This window comes from Bos taurus, chromosome 22, assembly GCF_002263795.3.
Source record: "Bos taurus isolate L1 Dominette 01449 registration number 42190680 breed Hereford chromosome 22, ARS-UCD2.0, whole genome shotgun sequence".
Taxonomy (NCBI): Eukaryota; Metazoa; Chordata; class Mammalia; order Artiodactyla; family Bovidae; genus Bos; species Bos taurus.
Window position 1 is genome coordinate 39,164,743 of NC_037349.1, and position 17,329 is coordinate 39,182,071.

The 17,329-nt window shown below is 40.8% G+C and overlaps 1 protein-coding gene across 4 annotated transcripts in view; it reads right to left on the reverse strand.

Moving 5' to 3' along the window:
* Positions 1–17,329, reverse strand: part of PTPRG (protein tyrosine phosphatase receptor type G) — a 774,504-nt gene that overhangs the window by 140,009 nt on the left and 617,166 nt on the right. For all 4 annotated transcript variants that reach the window (XM_024982945.2, XM_024982946.2, XM_024982944.2 and 1 more), the window contains 2 exon segments: positions 14,054–14,211; positions 1,309–1,501 (listed from right to left, as the gene is read on the reverse strand). In XM_024982945.2, the coding sequence (XP_024838713.1) occupies positions 1,309–1,501; positions 14,054–14,211 (351 nt within the window).

A 17,329-nucleotide genomic window follows, 5' to 3' on the forward strand; every position in this document is an offset into this window, starting at 1 on the left:
TAAAAAAAAAAAAAAAGCCAAATGAGATTCTTCATGCCAGTCCAATTCAAGATAGTTTACAGGTTTGTGTGCTTCTCAACCTTCCTGCTGTTCCCAGTTGATAAATGAGGCCCTTGACAAAGTGTCAGCCCCAAATTAGTTGATTCTCAAGTATGTCTTGACGGAACCTGGCCAGACTAGCTTCTTCGCACCGTCCTCTGACAAAAGTATACAGACAGGAAGGAGATGATCACATTGTTAAAACTCCCTTTCCTCTTCTTTTAGCTCCTTTGCAGATACATGAGCCTGGAAAATGGGCTCATTCTTATCAAAGGGCACATTAATGCAGTTATTTCTGGAATATCAACTCACTCCTCTTGTTCCTATAAAGGTCATATGCCAGTAAACTGGTCCCTTTTATTGGAGGTAGGGGTATGTACATTCCTGAAATAAAGCCCTTGCATATAACTCACGATGCTAAAAATACCACAGTCTAACTGTCAACGTCAGTAAATGACATAAACGCTTCCCACATCACCCAAGCCCACTATTTCAAAAGAGAACTGGCTTGGGAAAGGCCCATCTCTTCAAACCCAAAGGAAATACCTTCTTTTTCCTTCCTCCCTTCCAAATACTGGGACTTTGACAAGCCTTATTCCTTCAAAGGTTTCCTGAGCTCTGTGATTTTATGACAAATCACAGAGCTTGAAGGTTGGGCTGTGAGGGTAGAATCAGACTTTCCAATTTCCTGGGAGAGAAATTCATGACCGTTTCCCATGAGAAAGGAGAAATGGAAAAAGATTAGGACACAAGCAAGTTATGAAACTTATGTTTTTCAGATCTGGGAATTGAATTGTTAAACCATAGATCTAAAAGATTACGTGATGTCTGGTGGAGGTGGAGAGCTGGAGGGGGACTTCTTGCCTAGTATGGAAGTTAGTAAGAAAGCTGAAGACTGGGGTGTTGAAAGCGAGTCTGAGGTCCTGATGTTTGAGCTCAAACACCTGATTGCAGCAGGGAAACAGTTAAAAAGTAAGACACCAAAAAGCTTTAACACATCAACAAGTTTAGTGCTGATGCTACAAGGTCAAATTACAGAGAGAAGGACTGATATTTCGCTAGTCAAAAGGGCAATTCTGAACATATCTATTTAACTGAAGTTATTCCCACAAATGCTTCTATTTATCACCCAGACAAGTCTCTTTCAGCAGAGAAACATGCTTTTAATGCCAAGTTCCAGTTCTTGGCTGGTTCCGAACTCCTTTTCACTTAAAGTAATTTATGATAAGGAAATCTTCCTCTGGGCAAGGGCACTGAATCCAAATGTACCTTTAGAGGCTTCCGTCCCCAGTGGGTTTTCTAAGAAGTCCGTCATGTCGTGGTTCCAGGCGTCACGAATGGCAGACTTGTATACCACCCTGTTATTCAGGCCCTGCTGTGGCCGGAAGTTATTTCTCAGATACTCTACTGACTTGACGTGGTCTTGCTGCTCCGTGGTGAAGATGGAATAAAAAGCCTCGAGCTGAACACAGAACCAGAGAAAAAGAAAAAAAAGAGAGATTTGGTTAGAAGGCTACATGGTCCAAAGCCAGGAGGGGTGATGAGAACACAAGGTGCTGGGAGGTGCCCGAAGTCGAATGGGACAAACTCAGCCAGACACAGGCTGCCTGCTGGCATCACTGCCAGTGGGCTTATCTGGCTGCGGATTCTTTTCTGTCAACTGAAAAGGAAAACCACTTCATTGGAAGGTGCTTAGAACTCTTGCAGCTCGTGTCTCAGACAAGAGGCCGGGTCTTTCGGCAGCAACCCCCCAGCCATCCCTGCCCCAACCCCTGGCAAGAACTTCCGGATTACAGGAAGCAGCACAGAGTTATATGGTGAAACTGGTAAGTTTGAGACTCAGACTTCCTGGGTGGGAATTCTAGCTCGATGGCTCAATCACTCTGTGACCTTGAGAAAGTTGTTTGACTTCTCTTGAGCTTCAAATCTTCCTTGGTAAAATGCTGATAATTACTGCAACATCGACCAGATAGGGTTTGGGTCAGCAGTAAATGAGATTGTCCATGCATGGTCATTAAAACAGTTTCAGGAACAGAAGAGCTTTAGAAATATTCGCAATTTATCAATAATTCTTACTAAGTACCTTCTTATATACTAGGGATACAGTTACTAAGTCACAAAGTTGATAAGCCCATGATGTACAGGTTAAACTACTGAAGTTCAACATTTACCAGATGGGTAACCATAAGCAAATTATTCAAGCTTTCAGTAACACAGGTTTCCTCATCTATAAAATGGATATGATACTAGTACTGCCTTTCTTAAGGTTGTTAAAAAGATTAAAATCTATGAAGCAGCCAGTAAGCCCGTAGTAAAGATTAGGTGTCATTATTAGTAATATTACTGGGAAACATATTCCTCAAGACTGCTGTCTAAACTTTTAGGGGAAATCAAAGAAAATTCAGGACTCCAGGATCCTATTTATACTACCAAAAAGGATTCTTTGTGGCCCTCAACATTCTGCATAGCATAAAAAAGGTCATATGGAATCTATAAAAATAGTATAGATGAACCTATTTGCAAAGCAGAAATAGAGACACACAGGTAGAGAACACATGTATGTACAGCAAGGGGTAAAGGGTGGCAGTGGGATGAACTGGGAAACTACTGGGAGACACATATACTACTGTGTATAAAACAGGTAACTAACGAACATCTCCACAGGGAACTCGACCCAGTGCCCTGTGATGACCTAAATGGGAAGGAAATCTTCAAAAGAGGGGATATATGTATAAGTAGAGCTGATTCACTTTGCTGTACAGCAGAAGCTAACACAACACTGTAAAGCAACTATACTCCAATAATTCTTTTTTTTTTAGAAAAGATCATTTTATTATATAAGAGGAATAGAACAGGGGCTAAGTGACAGAGATTTGTTCTCAATGGGCCACGAAGATACTCTTGTAACCAAAGAAATGGAGCATAACGTAAAATGTCCAGCCACCAAAACACCAACTCCTTGAGCTGCAGTTAAAAACGAAATAAATAGAGAAACTGAACGAACTCTTTCTGGCCCAACTGGCTCCTTGAATGCCAAATCAGAATGCTTTCTGCAGGACAGAATTACAAGGGAAAATAGAAAACCACTTCCCAAGCTGAGATGGAGTGGCTTCCCTAAACTTAACAGGACCAGGAGGTGGTTAAGCCAATGGACAATAAGAGAATGAGGACCGGGATTTCTGGATGGGCGTCTTGAAGCCTGGAACGAACCCGTGTTTCTCTAACAGCCTCACAGAATGACAGAAAATGACTGGCTTACAGTCTGAAACTCCTCTCTTTGCCTGAAAAGGCACTGAATTTACACCGTCAAGAAAAATAATTTAAGTATACGGATTCACTCATCATTCCACCTCCTCTCCCAATTCTCCTGCACATGAAAAGTGATAATAAACCATGAAACCTTTTCTGCTTTTTCCCCAAGGGAATAGAAGCAGGGTGGTATTCCACGCAAAAGTAGCCTGTTATTCCCCTTTTATTCTAGTTCTCTACAATTCATAGAACTTCTAACAACTCATGTGGTTGCTATTTAGAATTTGTCTTTCTTCCATTCTTCCTTCTGATGGTCCCTGTTTATGTATCATGAAGGGAGAAAGGCCATAAAAGAAGAATTACAAAAACTGGACTGTTTACTCTGTCCAAAGGTGACCTATTCAGATGAAAAGAATTGGAGGTGCTGAAAGGGAAAAATCAACTCAACCTAGCAAGGTGCACACACTTGGTAGACACTACCAAAATCACAACTGAAAGCGTCTCAAAGTGAGAGGAGCTTTCAGGATTTTCTCAGAGAAAATAACTCCTAAAAATTACATGAAAGGAATTAACAAAGACCTTCTGGAGGCAGTCAAGGGAAAGACCAACCAATATGATGAAAGGGAAGGAGCACAATCCCGTGTGGAAAGGTTAAAGGAAGAGGAATTGTTTCGCCTGAAGAAAAGGCGAGTAAGGAGTAATTTGATTAAAGGCCTTGTATGTGAAAGATGATGACCAGCTCTTATCCACGTCCGGAGAAGGCCAAATAAGAGAAAATTGGTTTGCATTAAAGCCTTAAGAGATGTGACTTGAATAGAGGAAGGAATTCCTTAACTTCAGGGTGATTTTTTTTTTTTTTTAAAGAAGAGTGGGCTGTCATACATAGCAAGTTAGACCAGAAATTTTTTAGAAGGGACAGCCATCTGTAATCAAATACTTTCATCTCTGGGATGCCAGGAAAGGATGGCCTGGGAGACCCTCAGCAATGTGACTCCAAGGTCTGTGTATTCTCTTGAATACTTGCTTCTTTCACAGCTCTCATTTAGTACTCCTGAAAAGTTTATTTCTGATGCCTCAGGAAAGAATTAGTCATATAACTGTAAAAAGAGGCAGGTCCTGAATTCAACACAGAAGTGATTTTGCTCAAAGTGTTCTTACAGTTTAATGACATGCAATGGCTTAAAAGCTCGGCCACATCCTTGTCATTAACTCAACTTGCCCGAAGATTTCAAAGGAACGACGTGATGGTTCTGAGAGTGAACTGATGACCTGGGCGATATTATATTGTCACCTGGATCATAGCTTCTCTTGACAGTCCCATAAAAGAGGAAAAAAGGAGGACAAGCTTAGCAGGCTCATCAAATAAATGTCCTTCAGTGTTGGCAGCATTTATGAAAACTCATTCTCTCCTCTCAGTTGGATAAAAATTGTCAGTGGCCTCTCCTGCTGGTGACGGGCATGCTTGGCCATTGAGTGGAAGCGTTCATGGTCTCCAGATTGGCAAGGGGAACCTATATTTTTCACTTGGGCAGGAGGTCAGCGGTCATCTGGACCAGACAACTTCTGCAGCTCTTCACACAGCTGCTGCATGTTGTCCCTCAGTCCTTACCCTTGCCTTGAAACCCACAGTTGCTAAAGGTAAACCTGGCCACCACCAGGACCCTGACTTTGTTGGATTCCATGGGACGCCATTCATAGGCCAGGCGATGATAGGAAGGTGCTTCGAAGAGATGGGCAACAAGGCAGCCCCATGTAAAGCACAAGACATAGAACAAACTACAAAGCTGCGTCTCTCCGGCCTCTGATTGGTCCATGCATTTGGCGTGTAATCTGTTCAGTTCTTCTAGATCTAGTTAACTACATTCTTCTAGATCTAGCTAACACAGTGATCCTTCTAAAATGTACACGAGCTCCTTCTCAAATGTACCTTGGTCCACTACCTTTCGACAGGTATTATTAGTAAACATTTTCCTGCCTGGAATAATTCCTGACACAGAAAAGGTATTCAGTAAATATGACTGTCATTAGCGTATGCATCAGTGCGTAAGTCGTGTCTGGCTCTTCTGCGACCCCACGGGCTGTAGCTCACCAGGGTCCTCTGTCCACAGGATTCTCCAGGCAAGAATTCTCGAGTGGGCTGCCATTTCCTCCTTCAGGGGATCTTCCCAACCCAGGGATCAAACCCATGTCCTCTGCGTCTCCTGCACTGGCAGCTGGGTTCTTTACCACTGTGCCCCCTGTCGTTACTATTATTATTTTGTGAAGAATGTAGTAACTATGATTGCGTGCTAAGCTTACAACAACCGTAAGAAGTTCTCGGCAGCTTCTTTTTCCTTTTCTTTTCTTACAGTATATATAGACATATATATTAACAATGTGTATGATACATATATATAGTAAACAAAACATATGTAGTTACATTTTTAATGTCATTACATATACACTGTATATATATATAATGTGTCTATGTATATGTATCGTGAATATTTGCATCTTATTAACTCATTATGTGCCAGGTACCTTTGTCAAGCCCTTCATAAACACTGTTTTGCTAACTTAGTCTTGGCTCAAAATAACAACATTAGAGTGACATTATTCATAATATTATTATGATATCACTAACACTAGAAACTAATATTTACTGAGCGTTGATTAGGCACCCTGTGCTAAGAATGTTATCTGCTTTCTCCCACTTAATCCTCATATAAATCCAGTACTGTTGGCGGTATTACCATCGTTTTTTTATTGTTTTGACTGAGTAGGAACTTGGGCTTAGAGACATTAAGTCAGTTGCTCAGAATCACACAGAAACTGAGAGGTGCAGTGAGGATTAGAAGCCTGGGTCTATGTGACTCTGCTTTTCACACTTTTCAGTCACTTTGTGCCACACGCGTAACGGCTTCAGTATCATTCACCGGAAGAGCAATACTGTAGTGGACAAACGGAATTTGATGTTAGTACAGACGTCCCTAAACCATTCCTTTTAGCTGCCCTCCAAAGACCCTACCATGCAGGGCACCCACTACTGCCATTCCACTACTGGCAGTATACATCTATTCACATTCTTCTGCACTCTGTAAAGACACCGCCTGCAACCCAACACGGGAAGAATCAGGAACTATGAACAAGACAGGAGCTGCAAACGGAAAACAGATCCACCTCACAAAGCCTGTATTCTCTTTCCCTTATTCTTTTCCAGAGGCATGTAATAAACACACTTGGATTTACCTTGAATATAATTAATGAACTCTTTATCATTTAGGGAAAATAAATGAAAGTTTTTATTTCTGTAATATTAAATTGACTTTTTAACTTTTGAAGTGAGCATGTAAAACATTTCCTTCTTTTATCCCTGCTTGGGGAGTTGTAATTGCATTTTAACTGGTGCTGTTTCAAGAACAATTTTAACCTTGAATTGCAAATGTGCTGGCTGGAAGTGTATATAAATCAATTCAACTTAAGTTTTCACTGTAAAAACATTACAGAGAATAATTAGTTTTTAATCTGTCAGTTTGAGTCAAAGGAAATTTGAAAACTATTCATACTGTTTGTAAGATCTGGTCCATAAGATGTGGGAGAGGACTATCATGGTTGAAGGGGGCAAATGAGAGAAAATCAAAAGTAATGTAATTACCAACCATGGAAAAGCTCATGTGCACCATTTTATAGACTGTATATAGAATGCCAATTAAACCAAGCTAGAGTCCATTATAAGAATAATAATAAACTCCAGGGTAAACATTAGGATCCATAATGTCGCACCTAAGGTCATGGGGTTTTGTCATACATTTAAGAGGTATGTATCGTTTGGTTGCCGCATAAGTAAACAAGATAATAATGAGGGAATATGAAATTCCCAGTAGCCTGGAGCATTCAAAGTTTTACTTATTGAACCATGGCTATAAAAATAAAATCTGAGAATGCTCCATGTCTGCAGGCTGTGCTCTCTCCCTTCAGCTATGGACAGTTTTGGGCGAAGGTGATTATAGAAAGGCCTTCTACAGAAAGAAGAGGATTTAACCATAATTAACAATGAAACCTACCTGTTATGTGTAATAATAGCATCTTCACTCACTATTAAAAGAAAGTCTTTGTTCAAATCACTGCACGTTGTGTAGTGTTGGAATAGAAACTCTTTGAATTACGTGATTTATCAGTTGTTACGGCCTTGAGATAAAATGAGAGGCCCAACCATCAGCAGTCACACATGGCCATTCCGCTGGTAATGTGGCTAGTCCTACACATTGAAACGATAGTATTTTGGATACATGAGGTTAAATAAAACATATTATTAAAATTAACTTCACCTGTTTATCTTTAACTATTTTAGTGTGGCTATCAGAAAATTTAAAATGATACATGCGGCTTGTTTGTTGCTGCTGGACAGTGCTGTCTGAGTGGCTTCAGCAATTAAAAAAAAAAAGCAACAAAGAAACCCACCTAATATCTCCGAGTACTTCCTGTGGTGCCAGGCACTAGTCTTGAGCATATCCCACATGCACTCCATCAATGAATGTCTATAATGACTCCATAAAGTAGGTATTATTATTATTTCCATTTTACAGATGAAAGTTGAGGCACAGAGTTAGTAGAGCAATTGATTAACTTGGATGAAGAATATAGCCAAAAATGGAACAGTTTGGCTCCATATGGAACACGGTCTTAATTCAAAAGAGTTGCTCTACTCTTTATGACAGGAACAATATTGGTTGAAATTTTAAAAAGTCATGTCACTTAAGGACCCCACATAAACACTATTAAAACTAATACATGAATTCAGCAAAGTACAAGGATACAAGATTAATATTCAGAATTTGTTTACACTAACAATGAAATGCCAGAAAGTTAAACAAACAAAAAATCCATTTTAAAATTGCATCAGAAAACAAAGTATCTAGGAATAAACCTAATCATTAGGTGAAAGACCTATATGCTGATAACTATAAGACACAGATAAGGAAAACTGAAGGTGACCCAAAGAAATGGAAAGATATCCCATGCTTGTGGACTGGAAGAAGTAATGTTTAAATGGCCAGATTACCCAGAGCAATCTATAGATGTAACATGATCCCCATCAAATAACCCGTGACATTTTTCACAGAACTAGAAGAAATATTCCTAAAATTTATATGGAACTACACAAGACCCTGTATTGTTAAAATAATCCTGGAGGAGTAGGGAGAAGAAATCAAAGCTGGAAGCATTACCCTCCCAGACTTAAGACAATATTACAAAGCTACAATAATCAAAACAGCATGCTATTGGCATAAAAACAGATGTATGGATCAACAGAACAGATGAGAGAGCCCAGAAATAAACCCATATGCCAATGGTTAGTTAATCTACAACAAAGGAAGCAGAAATAAATAAAGGGGAAAAGAAAATCTCTTCAGGAACTAGTGTTGGGAAAGGTGGACAACTGCATGTAAATCAGTGAAGTTAGGACACACCCTCACACAATACACAAAAATCAACTCAAAATGGCTTAAAGACTTAAATATAAGACATAACACCATAAAATTCCTGGAAGAGAAAATAGGCAAAACATTTTTGGACATTAATTGTAGCAATGTTTTCTTAGGTCACTTTCCCAAAGCAAAAGAAATAAAAACAAAAGTAAACAAATGGAACCTAATTGAACTTAAAAGCTTTTGCATAGCGAAGTAAACCATCAATAAAGCAAAAACACAACCTATGAAATGGGAGAAAATATTTGGAAACAATGTGCCTGACAAAGGGTTAATTTCCAAAACATACAGCTCAACATCCAAAAAACAAACGACCCAATCAAAAAATGAGTAGAAGTCCTAAACAGACATTCCTCCAATGAAGGCATGAAAGATGCTCAATATTGTTACTTATTATAGACATGCAAAGTTAAACTACAATCAAGTATCACCTCACACTGGTTAAGAATAGCTATTATCAAAATGTCTACAAATAATAAATGCTGAAGAGGGTGTGGAGAAAAGGGAACCTTCTTACACTATTGGTGGGAGTGTAAATTGGTACAGCCACTATGGAAAATAGCATGGAGGTTCCTCAAAATACTAAAAATAGAGCTACTATATGATCTAGCATTCCCACTCTTGGGAATGTATCTGGAAAAGACAAAAACTAATTTGAAAAGACACATGCACCCCAATGTTCATAGTAACACTATTTATAACAGCCAAGTCATGGAAGCAGCCCAAATGCCCATTAATAGATGACCAGTTGTGCCCCCCTTCACACACACACAATGGAATATTACTCAGCCGTATAAAAGAATGAAATACTGCCATCTGCAATTACATAGATGGACCTAGAATATCATACTAAATGAAGTAAGTCAAAGAGAAAAAGACAAACATTATATGATATGACTTATATGTGGAATATAAAAAAATACAAATGAATATATATACAAAGCAGAAATAGACTTATAGACATAGATGACAAACTTATGGTTACCAAAGAGAAAAGTGGTGTAGAAGGATAACTTAGAGTATAGGATTAATAAACTACTGTACATAAATCAGGCACATAACAGGATTTACTGTGTAACATAGAGAACAATACTGGACCTCTTGTAATAACCTATAACGGAAAATAATCTGAAATATATATATATAATTGAGGCACTTTGCTGTACATCTGAAACTAGCACACTATTGTAAATCAACTATGAACTCCAATAAAAAATCATCTAACTTCAATTTTTTAGAAGTCATGCAAATAAAACAAATAAACTAGTCTTTTTGATAGAACCTCCAAGAAGCACTTCAACAAAACTGATGCTAGGAGATTATATGTAGTGTCATATTTCAAACTATAGAAGCCAACAGTCTTGGAAAGTGAAGGTTGGGATAGTCTCCGATGGCCAAAGTATCACCATCTGACAGCCACTGCTATAGAATAAAACACATCCTAGATAGTAGACTAAAAATTATCATGTTCCCTGACTGATCATGAACACAAGGCAGGGACCCATCTCAATGTGCTAGTCCCTGTTCCTTTGGCCTCCTGTGCCAGGACTGAGGATGCTGCCGTTTTGTTTGGGTGACAAAATCATGGTTGGATTTTTGCCTGATATTTACAGTCGACCTGAGGGGAGCCACACAAGCCATGCTGACTGCTGATCAACCAAGCCAACCAACGTGATTCCATTACCTACACCACATTCAAATCTAGATTATCACAGAAGCCAGTGTCAGAGCTCACTGGCTGCAGGGTTGGTTTGAATGCCCAAGGAAACCCACAAAAGAGGCTCATATTTACTCAGAAAGACATCCACATCATGTAAGTCAACAGTGAGTGCTCAGCACTCTATTTTAGGGTGAACCTGCTCTCCTTTTCACTGCTGACAGGTCCCCACCCTGTAGAAGACAAGAGCCTTTGGAGAAAAGGAAGGATGAATGACTAGGAAAGCTTTTTTTTTTTCCCCCTGACAGAAGCAGACATGGAATTCTGTCTACTTGTCTTCTCTGAATTGGCCATTTGCCTTTCTGAAATGAACATTCTGTGCTAACTACAGAAAGAATGTTGGCAGGCGCAAGGTGGGAAGGGCTGAAACGACAATACTTGGATGGCTAACACTTTCCTGTCTGAGGACTGACACAGCGGTGACCTCCACTCAGCTCACCAGCAAGGAATCAGTGTGGCCACATGAAAATGAGTTGCTTCCTCCCTTGGGAAACAGGAAGGGATATATGAAGCTGTGCTTGATGCAAGTGAAGCATTATCTAAAGACGGCTCAGAGGCAAGAAACTGGGGAGCCAGTATGACTAGTTTATTTCTTCACCATTCTCTTGAAACAATAGTACCTACAGAGAGGTCATAGACTGAAAATCACAGGGAAAAACAAAACAAAACAAAACTCTTCCATTATTTCTCTTTGAGAGTATGAGTAGCAGAGTAGAAGCATAAAAAGATGTTAACAAAGCACTTTTTAAGATACCCAGTTCCCAAATGTCAAAATGCTTCTCATTGACAAATACTTGACAAGACATCCAAGCCTAAAACTCTGTATTTTGTTTAAGATTCACCAAACTGCAGTAAAACCCAGTTATGTGTTAAAGGTCTATTTCACCTCAGCCAAACAATTACCTCTCTATGCCTCCCCCTCACATGGCACCCTCCAAAAAAAAAACAAAACAAAAAAAGCCAAACTTGAATTTTCTAACCTCATTATCTCAAGCCTTTATATCTTTGAAGACAAAAGCATTTATCTTAATCGACAAAAAGGGTCCCTTTTCAAAGCTCTGTCCCCCACCCCGAACCTTGAGGATATAAATATTTGGACTGCAGTTTTCTTACATTTTAATAAAACAATGCTGGCCTCACCATGAGGAAGAAAATTTGTTTTATATTTCATTATCTTCTTAAAGCCAGCAGATCCTGTTCAGCAACCAAATTGCTAGTCCTTCTTTTTTCATCACAATGGAATTAAAAGGAAAAAAAGAAAAATCTGAAAGTAAAATGCCTGCCAACTGCAGTAAGGCCAAATTAACCTGTTTCCCCTGGTCCCACAGCTCCTACATTTTCTAGTGGGATCTCTCTCCGTCACATAGGTCCTTCTAGATAATCTGCTCCCTTCCCACCTCCCTCCCTGCCCAGAATGGCAACAAACACTGATGTCTCAGGACACAACCAGCACCTCTGCTGATTTATGAAGAAATGGACACAAGACCAAGGCCATCCAACTTGCTGTTGGATAACTTCTACTCAGATCTATCTTTCTGAATACTTGACCCAAGACCCAGACCACTAACAGCTGGCAGCTGGGTGGTGCTAGAGAAGACTCCTCAGAGTTGCCTGGACAGCGGGAAAACAAACCAGTCACTCCTAAAGGAAATCAACCCTGAATGTTCATTGAAAGGGCTGATGCTGAAGCTGAAGCTCCAGTACTTCGGCAGGTGATGTGAACAGTCAATTCAGAAAAGACGCTGATGCTGACAAAGATTGAGGGGAGGAGGAGGAGGGGGCGACACAGGATAAGATGGTTGGATGGCATCATCAACTCAATGGCCATGAGTTTGAGCAAACTCCAGAAGACTGTGAAGGACAGGGAAGCCTGGGGTGTTGCTGTTCATGGGGTTGCAAAGAGTTGGACACAACTTAACAAATGAACAACAAACCATACTGGGCTCCAATCCCCTCCAAAGAAAACCACACTCAAACTGGGACAGAGAGACAGCACCAGAGTTTTGCAAAAGGACAGAATCACAAAGCTGTGGCAGAAACTCTTAAGATGTAAGAGCTGGCCCCTAAAAGACAGAGTACAACTCGTGCCTCACTTGCTAGTAACAGTCCTGGTCACGATGTCTTCATCTCAGGATGTCCCTACTCTGGTTTCCTTCAAATATTCCCTCTACTGAAGCTATTTTAAGTGCGTTTCTGTTTCTGATACCCCAAACAGCCCTGACCAGGATACCATCCAATTCTATTTCTCCCATGCCGTTTACTGTACTCTCTGCCCTGTTATAAAAATCTTTGGACTATTTCCCATGCCAGCCAGGTTCTTAATCTTGTTGCCTGTGTCTTCTTCTGTTATATTAATTTATCATGTAATTTGAAAACTTCCCCCTTCCTTGACATTAGCTTCATCCCTAGCTGACCAACGTTAAGGATGCATCTGTATGGATGTCTCTGATAAGAATGTTCCATTTTTCAAACAGTCCTGAGTCAACAGCTCAAATCCACACATGGTCTTACAAATCCTACCAATTGTTCTTGGTCCCATTTTATGAAATTATGGAGAAGTCTACTCTTCTTTTACTGCAATACATGTTGCATTTTTCATCAAAAATCATATTTGCCTTCTTTCCCCATTCCATCTGTTAATCCTCATGGGGTGAGGGGATGTCAAGACCTCTCACCCCCTGCTGGATCCTCTTTCTCTGATATTTTCCCCTAATCTCATCTGCATTTCACCAAATTCCTACCCACAGTTAAGAGCTCAGCCTAAGCCCAGCATACTATGACATCTGCCAGGTCATACTCAGAGAGACACAGTTCAATGTAGGGGTCAGCAACATGGGTTTGCAATTAGACAAACTCAGGCTTGGTTTTCTGGCTTCAATCTTCATTGACCATGAATCTTTGGTCATGTTATTCAACTTCTCCACACCATGATGTTGTCCTTACCTGTACCACCTGTGTGCAATATACCAAACTCTCAATGTTGTTTCGCAACTAAATTGATTACATGTAAAATGCCTATCATATAGAAAGAGCTCCATTGGTGGCATTTTTCCCTTCATTTCTTCATGTATACCAATTTCTCTTTTCTGAACTTTGAGGAGGTTTAGTAGCTCAGAGCATGACCTTGGGGTCAGACATCCTGGCCTCGCAGCTGGCTGGGTGACCTTGACAGATCACTTCACTTCTGTTGTGTCTCTTCTATAAAATGAAGGTATGAACAGCACCTACCTCATAAGACTGCTCATGAAGACTAAATGAGTTAACGCATATAAAGAGCTCAACAGTTCCTGGCATAAGGTCTCATCATCACAGAGGGTGGCATTTATCTGCTCAAGACTGAATACTTACAAGATATCTGCTTTCATGCCTGCTATTCTCTTCAACTAAGTTCATTTGTGGCTGAGCAAGCCATGTCTTATATTTTACAATTCCCGGGTGCAAAAATATGTAAAGAATCAGTGAGAAGCAAAGGATACCAAAAAACAAAATTGTTATCCTGGTTATACTCTAGCAATGTCATCAGGTTAAGTCAACACAAAACAAGTTAAGCATGGAAGCCCTCTGGGGGCTAAGTAGCTACCTGATGGTAAGAGATGGGGACGGGCCTCCGGAACACTATCCACTCCACAATTTCGCTGCACGGTGGGGTCGTCAGAGAACCTGTGTACCTGTAATAGCTGCCCAGGGATGCAGGCAGGAGGTCCCGGAGGATGAAAGGATCCAGAAAGGTCTCCTTCTCTGTTTGGGAGAAGAGGGAAAAGAAAACACAGTGGTTAAGTCCTGCTACGCGGCAGACACACAGTCAAAACCCTCGGCGTCGGGCGCCACGTCACAAGTCTTGTGTTTGTTTACATCCTGAGAAGCATGAGCATTTGGTGGTGGGAGAGCCATGGAAAACAAAGCAGCATTTCCCAGGGTGTGTTCTGAGACTTCGCACAGCGCTGTATTTCATGAAAAACAGGTTTCATGGTGAACAGCACCGGGCAACACTGCAACCCCTCTCTCTGTCCCCAGGAAACAGGCAAAACATTAGCACAGTCGAGTCCCTGAGTCCTGCAGAAAAGAAACAGACGTGGTTTTGTTTACCTCATTCCTTTCCAACATTTTTTAAGCCTTCATAAATTTTAATTAATCCACTGTATTTTAAATATTATTTCAATAGTTAATCACAGTTAAAACTATTAATGAGATGTTTTATATATTTTTTAACTAAGTCTTTCTATTTAACTTTTTATTTTATATTGGGGGTGCAGCTGATTAACAGTGTTGTGACAGTTTCAGGTGGACAGCAAAGGGGCTCAGCCATACATATACATGTATCCTTTCTCCCCCAAACACCCCTCCCATGCAGGTTGCCACATAACACTGAGCAGAGTTCCCTGTGCTGTACAGTAGGTCCTTGTTGGTTACCCATTTTAAATATAGCAGAGTTGTGCTAAGTCCATTTTTAATGTCTGTTTTAATTTTTAAAAATTATTTATTGAAATATAGTTGACTTCCAATGTTGTATTAGTTTCAGGGGCACAGCAAAGCGATTCAGTTATACCCACCCTTGTTGCATCATAGACCCCTTTTCCATCTAATACTTATGAACTAATCATCAGGTGAACAAACTCTGGGACACCCATGAGATGAAGAAGGAAAACGAAATGACGGCAACTATAAACTGCAATTCCACAGTTGGTAACAGTTTCATTATGGCTTCATCCAAGGCTTACTCACATCAGAGTGAAATCAAACCAAGGCATGGCCCTGAATTTATAAAATGATGGCCCAGAAAATAGGCTTCTTCTTTTTACAAAAGTGGAGGGGTGTTCTCTTAGGTAGTGGAAATGCCATTTAAGTTGAGACCCAACACTGATATTGTACAATAACTCAATGAGGACAACAAGCGAGAGAAGAGCTCAGTTCCTATGTTGCAGAGCTGGGATATGGGCCCAGGCACCTTGACACCAGAGCTTGCACAATTCTGATTCAGCTAAAGAAGCTAAAGTTAACTAGGTGAATACTGAACAGGAAAAGAAGAGCATTTTAAGCTGTGTGAACAGCATGTGCAAAGGTCCTGAGGCAGGAAGGAACAGTACAAGAGATTAGGGGACTATATTATAACTCTCCCCATTAGACACAGTAGATCATCTAGCTTCTCTCATAAGCCAAAGAAGGTTGTGATCTCCACCTGGCTATTCAAATGCCTAGTCTGGAATTTCTTTTAGGGCTGTAATAAGGTTACTGTTGTCTAGTCACTAAGTCATGTCTGACTCTTTCGTGACCCTATGGACTGTGGCCTGCCAGGACCCTCTGTCCATGGGATTTTCCAGGCAAGAATACTGGACTGGGTTGCCATTTCTTCTCCAGGTGACCTTCCCGCCCCAGGGATCAAACCCTCATCACCTATGTCTCCTGCACTGGCAGGCGGATCTTTACCACTGAGCCACCTGGGAAGCCCATCCTGCTAATAGGTTGCCTTAGCTCCTTGATGGCCTCCTCCACGAGCACCCCTGGACACTGGGAACTGCAAGGCTCTAGGTAACTGCATAGACACACCCGTGACTTACAGGAATATTCTTTCCAGCCTCACACCTCCTCCCGCCTTTTCCTTTAGAACAACCAGTACAGGTATTTGGGCAAATGTGTTATCCTTAGACTCAAGAGATCTATATAACTGAGGGTTAAGGCAAAAAACCAATAGAGATTAACCATATTAGAATAATGAAAATGAAAATTTCCTTTTGGTAGAGATTTACTGAACAAACCCTAGTATTTATTTCACTTTTACTATATACCAAGCACTCTTCTGAGTATTTACATGTTGCAGACATTTGAACTGGCTTCCGAGGTGGCGCGAGTGGTAAAGAACCTGCCTTTCAATACAGGAGACATAAGAGATGGAAGGTTCAATTCCTGGATTGGGAAGATTCTCTGGAGAGCATGGCAACCCACTTGAGTATTCTTGCCTGAAGAATCACACGGACAAAGGAGCCTGGTGGGTCCATAGGGCTGCACAGAGTTGGACACGACTGAAGCGACTTGGCACACCACACCACAGACATTTAAACAGCACTTACTGTATGTGCCAGGCCCTGTTCTAAGAGTTTTGCAAAGACTGATTTATTTACTACTTAAAGACAGTCCCGTGAAGCATGACATCATGGGATTACTATTACCATCTCCAGTGCTGTCATATACAACCATGTAGCAGAGTTTGGAATTCAGGCTCTCATTTGTCTTAGGCCATCACCACACCCTTTCCCTTTATAAACCTTTAGAGTATGTACTTCTAATATTCCAATTTTCCAGATGTTGAACTTAAGGCACGGAGAGGTTAAATCAATAAGCCCCGGGTCACTAGTGAAGAGTAAAGCGCCAGCAGTTATTCATGAGGCTCAGAAACTTTGGCTGATTCTGCAAAGGTTTTTAGCTCACTTTTTAAAGGGGAAAATTAAATGTTAACTAATAAATGCATCATAGGGTGCTATAATCAAAACGACAAAAGCAATTTCTGTGGGATAAAAGGCCGGAAATAACAGAGTCACCCCTCTACCCGCTGGCAAGTCTAGGCTTTAATTTAACCTGGTTACCAGCCACCTAATGATAGGGGAAATTCTGTTAGCGTGCTTGGCAGGGACTGGCTTGGCTGGGAAGAAGAACCCTTTTGGCCTCTGCTTGCTGCTTCTGGACTTCCTGGGCTGTGCAAATAGTCAACACAAAGCCCCATGCAGTACAGGGTGCACAGGGTCTGGCATCAAAAACCGCCACCTTCATTCCTCCAGTGTTGTAGGTAAACCTGGCATCACACCGCAGCACACCAACCTGCCTGAGGATCAAGGGCTCTGGACTGAAGGACAGGAAAATCTTC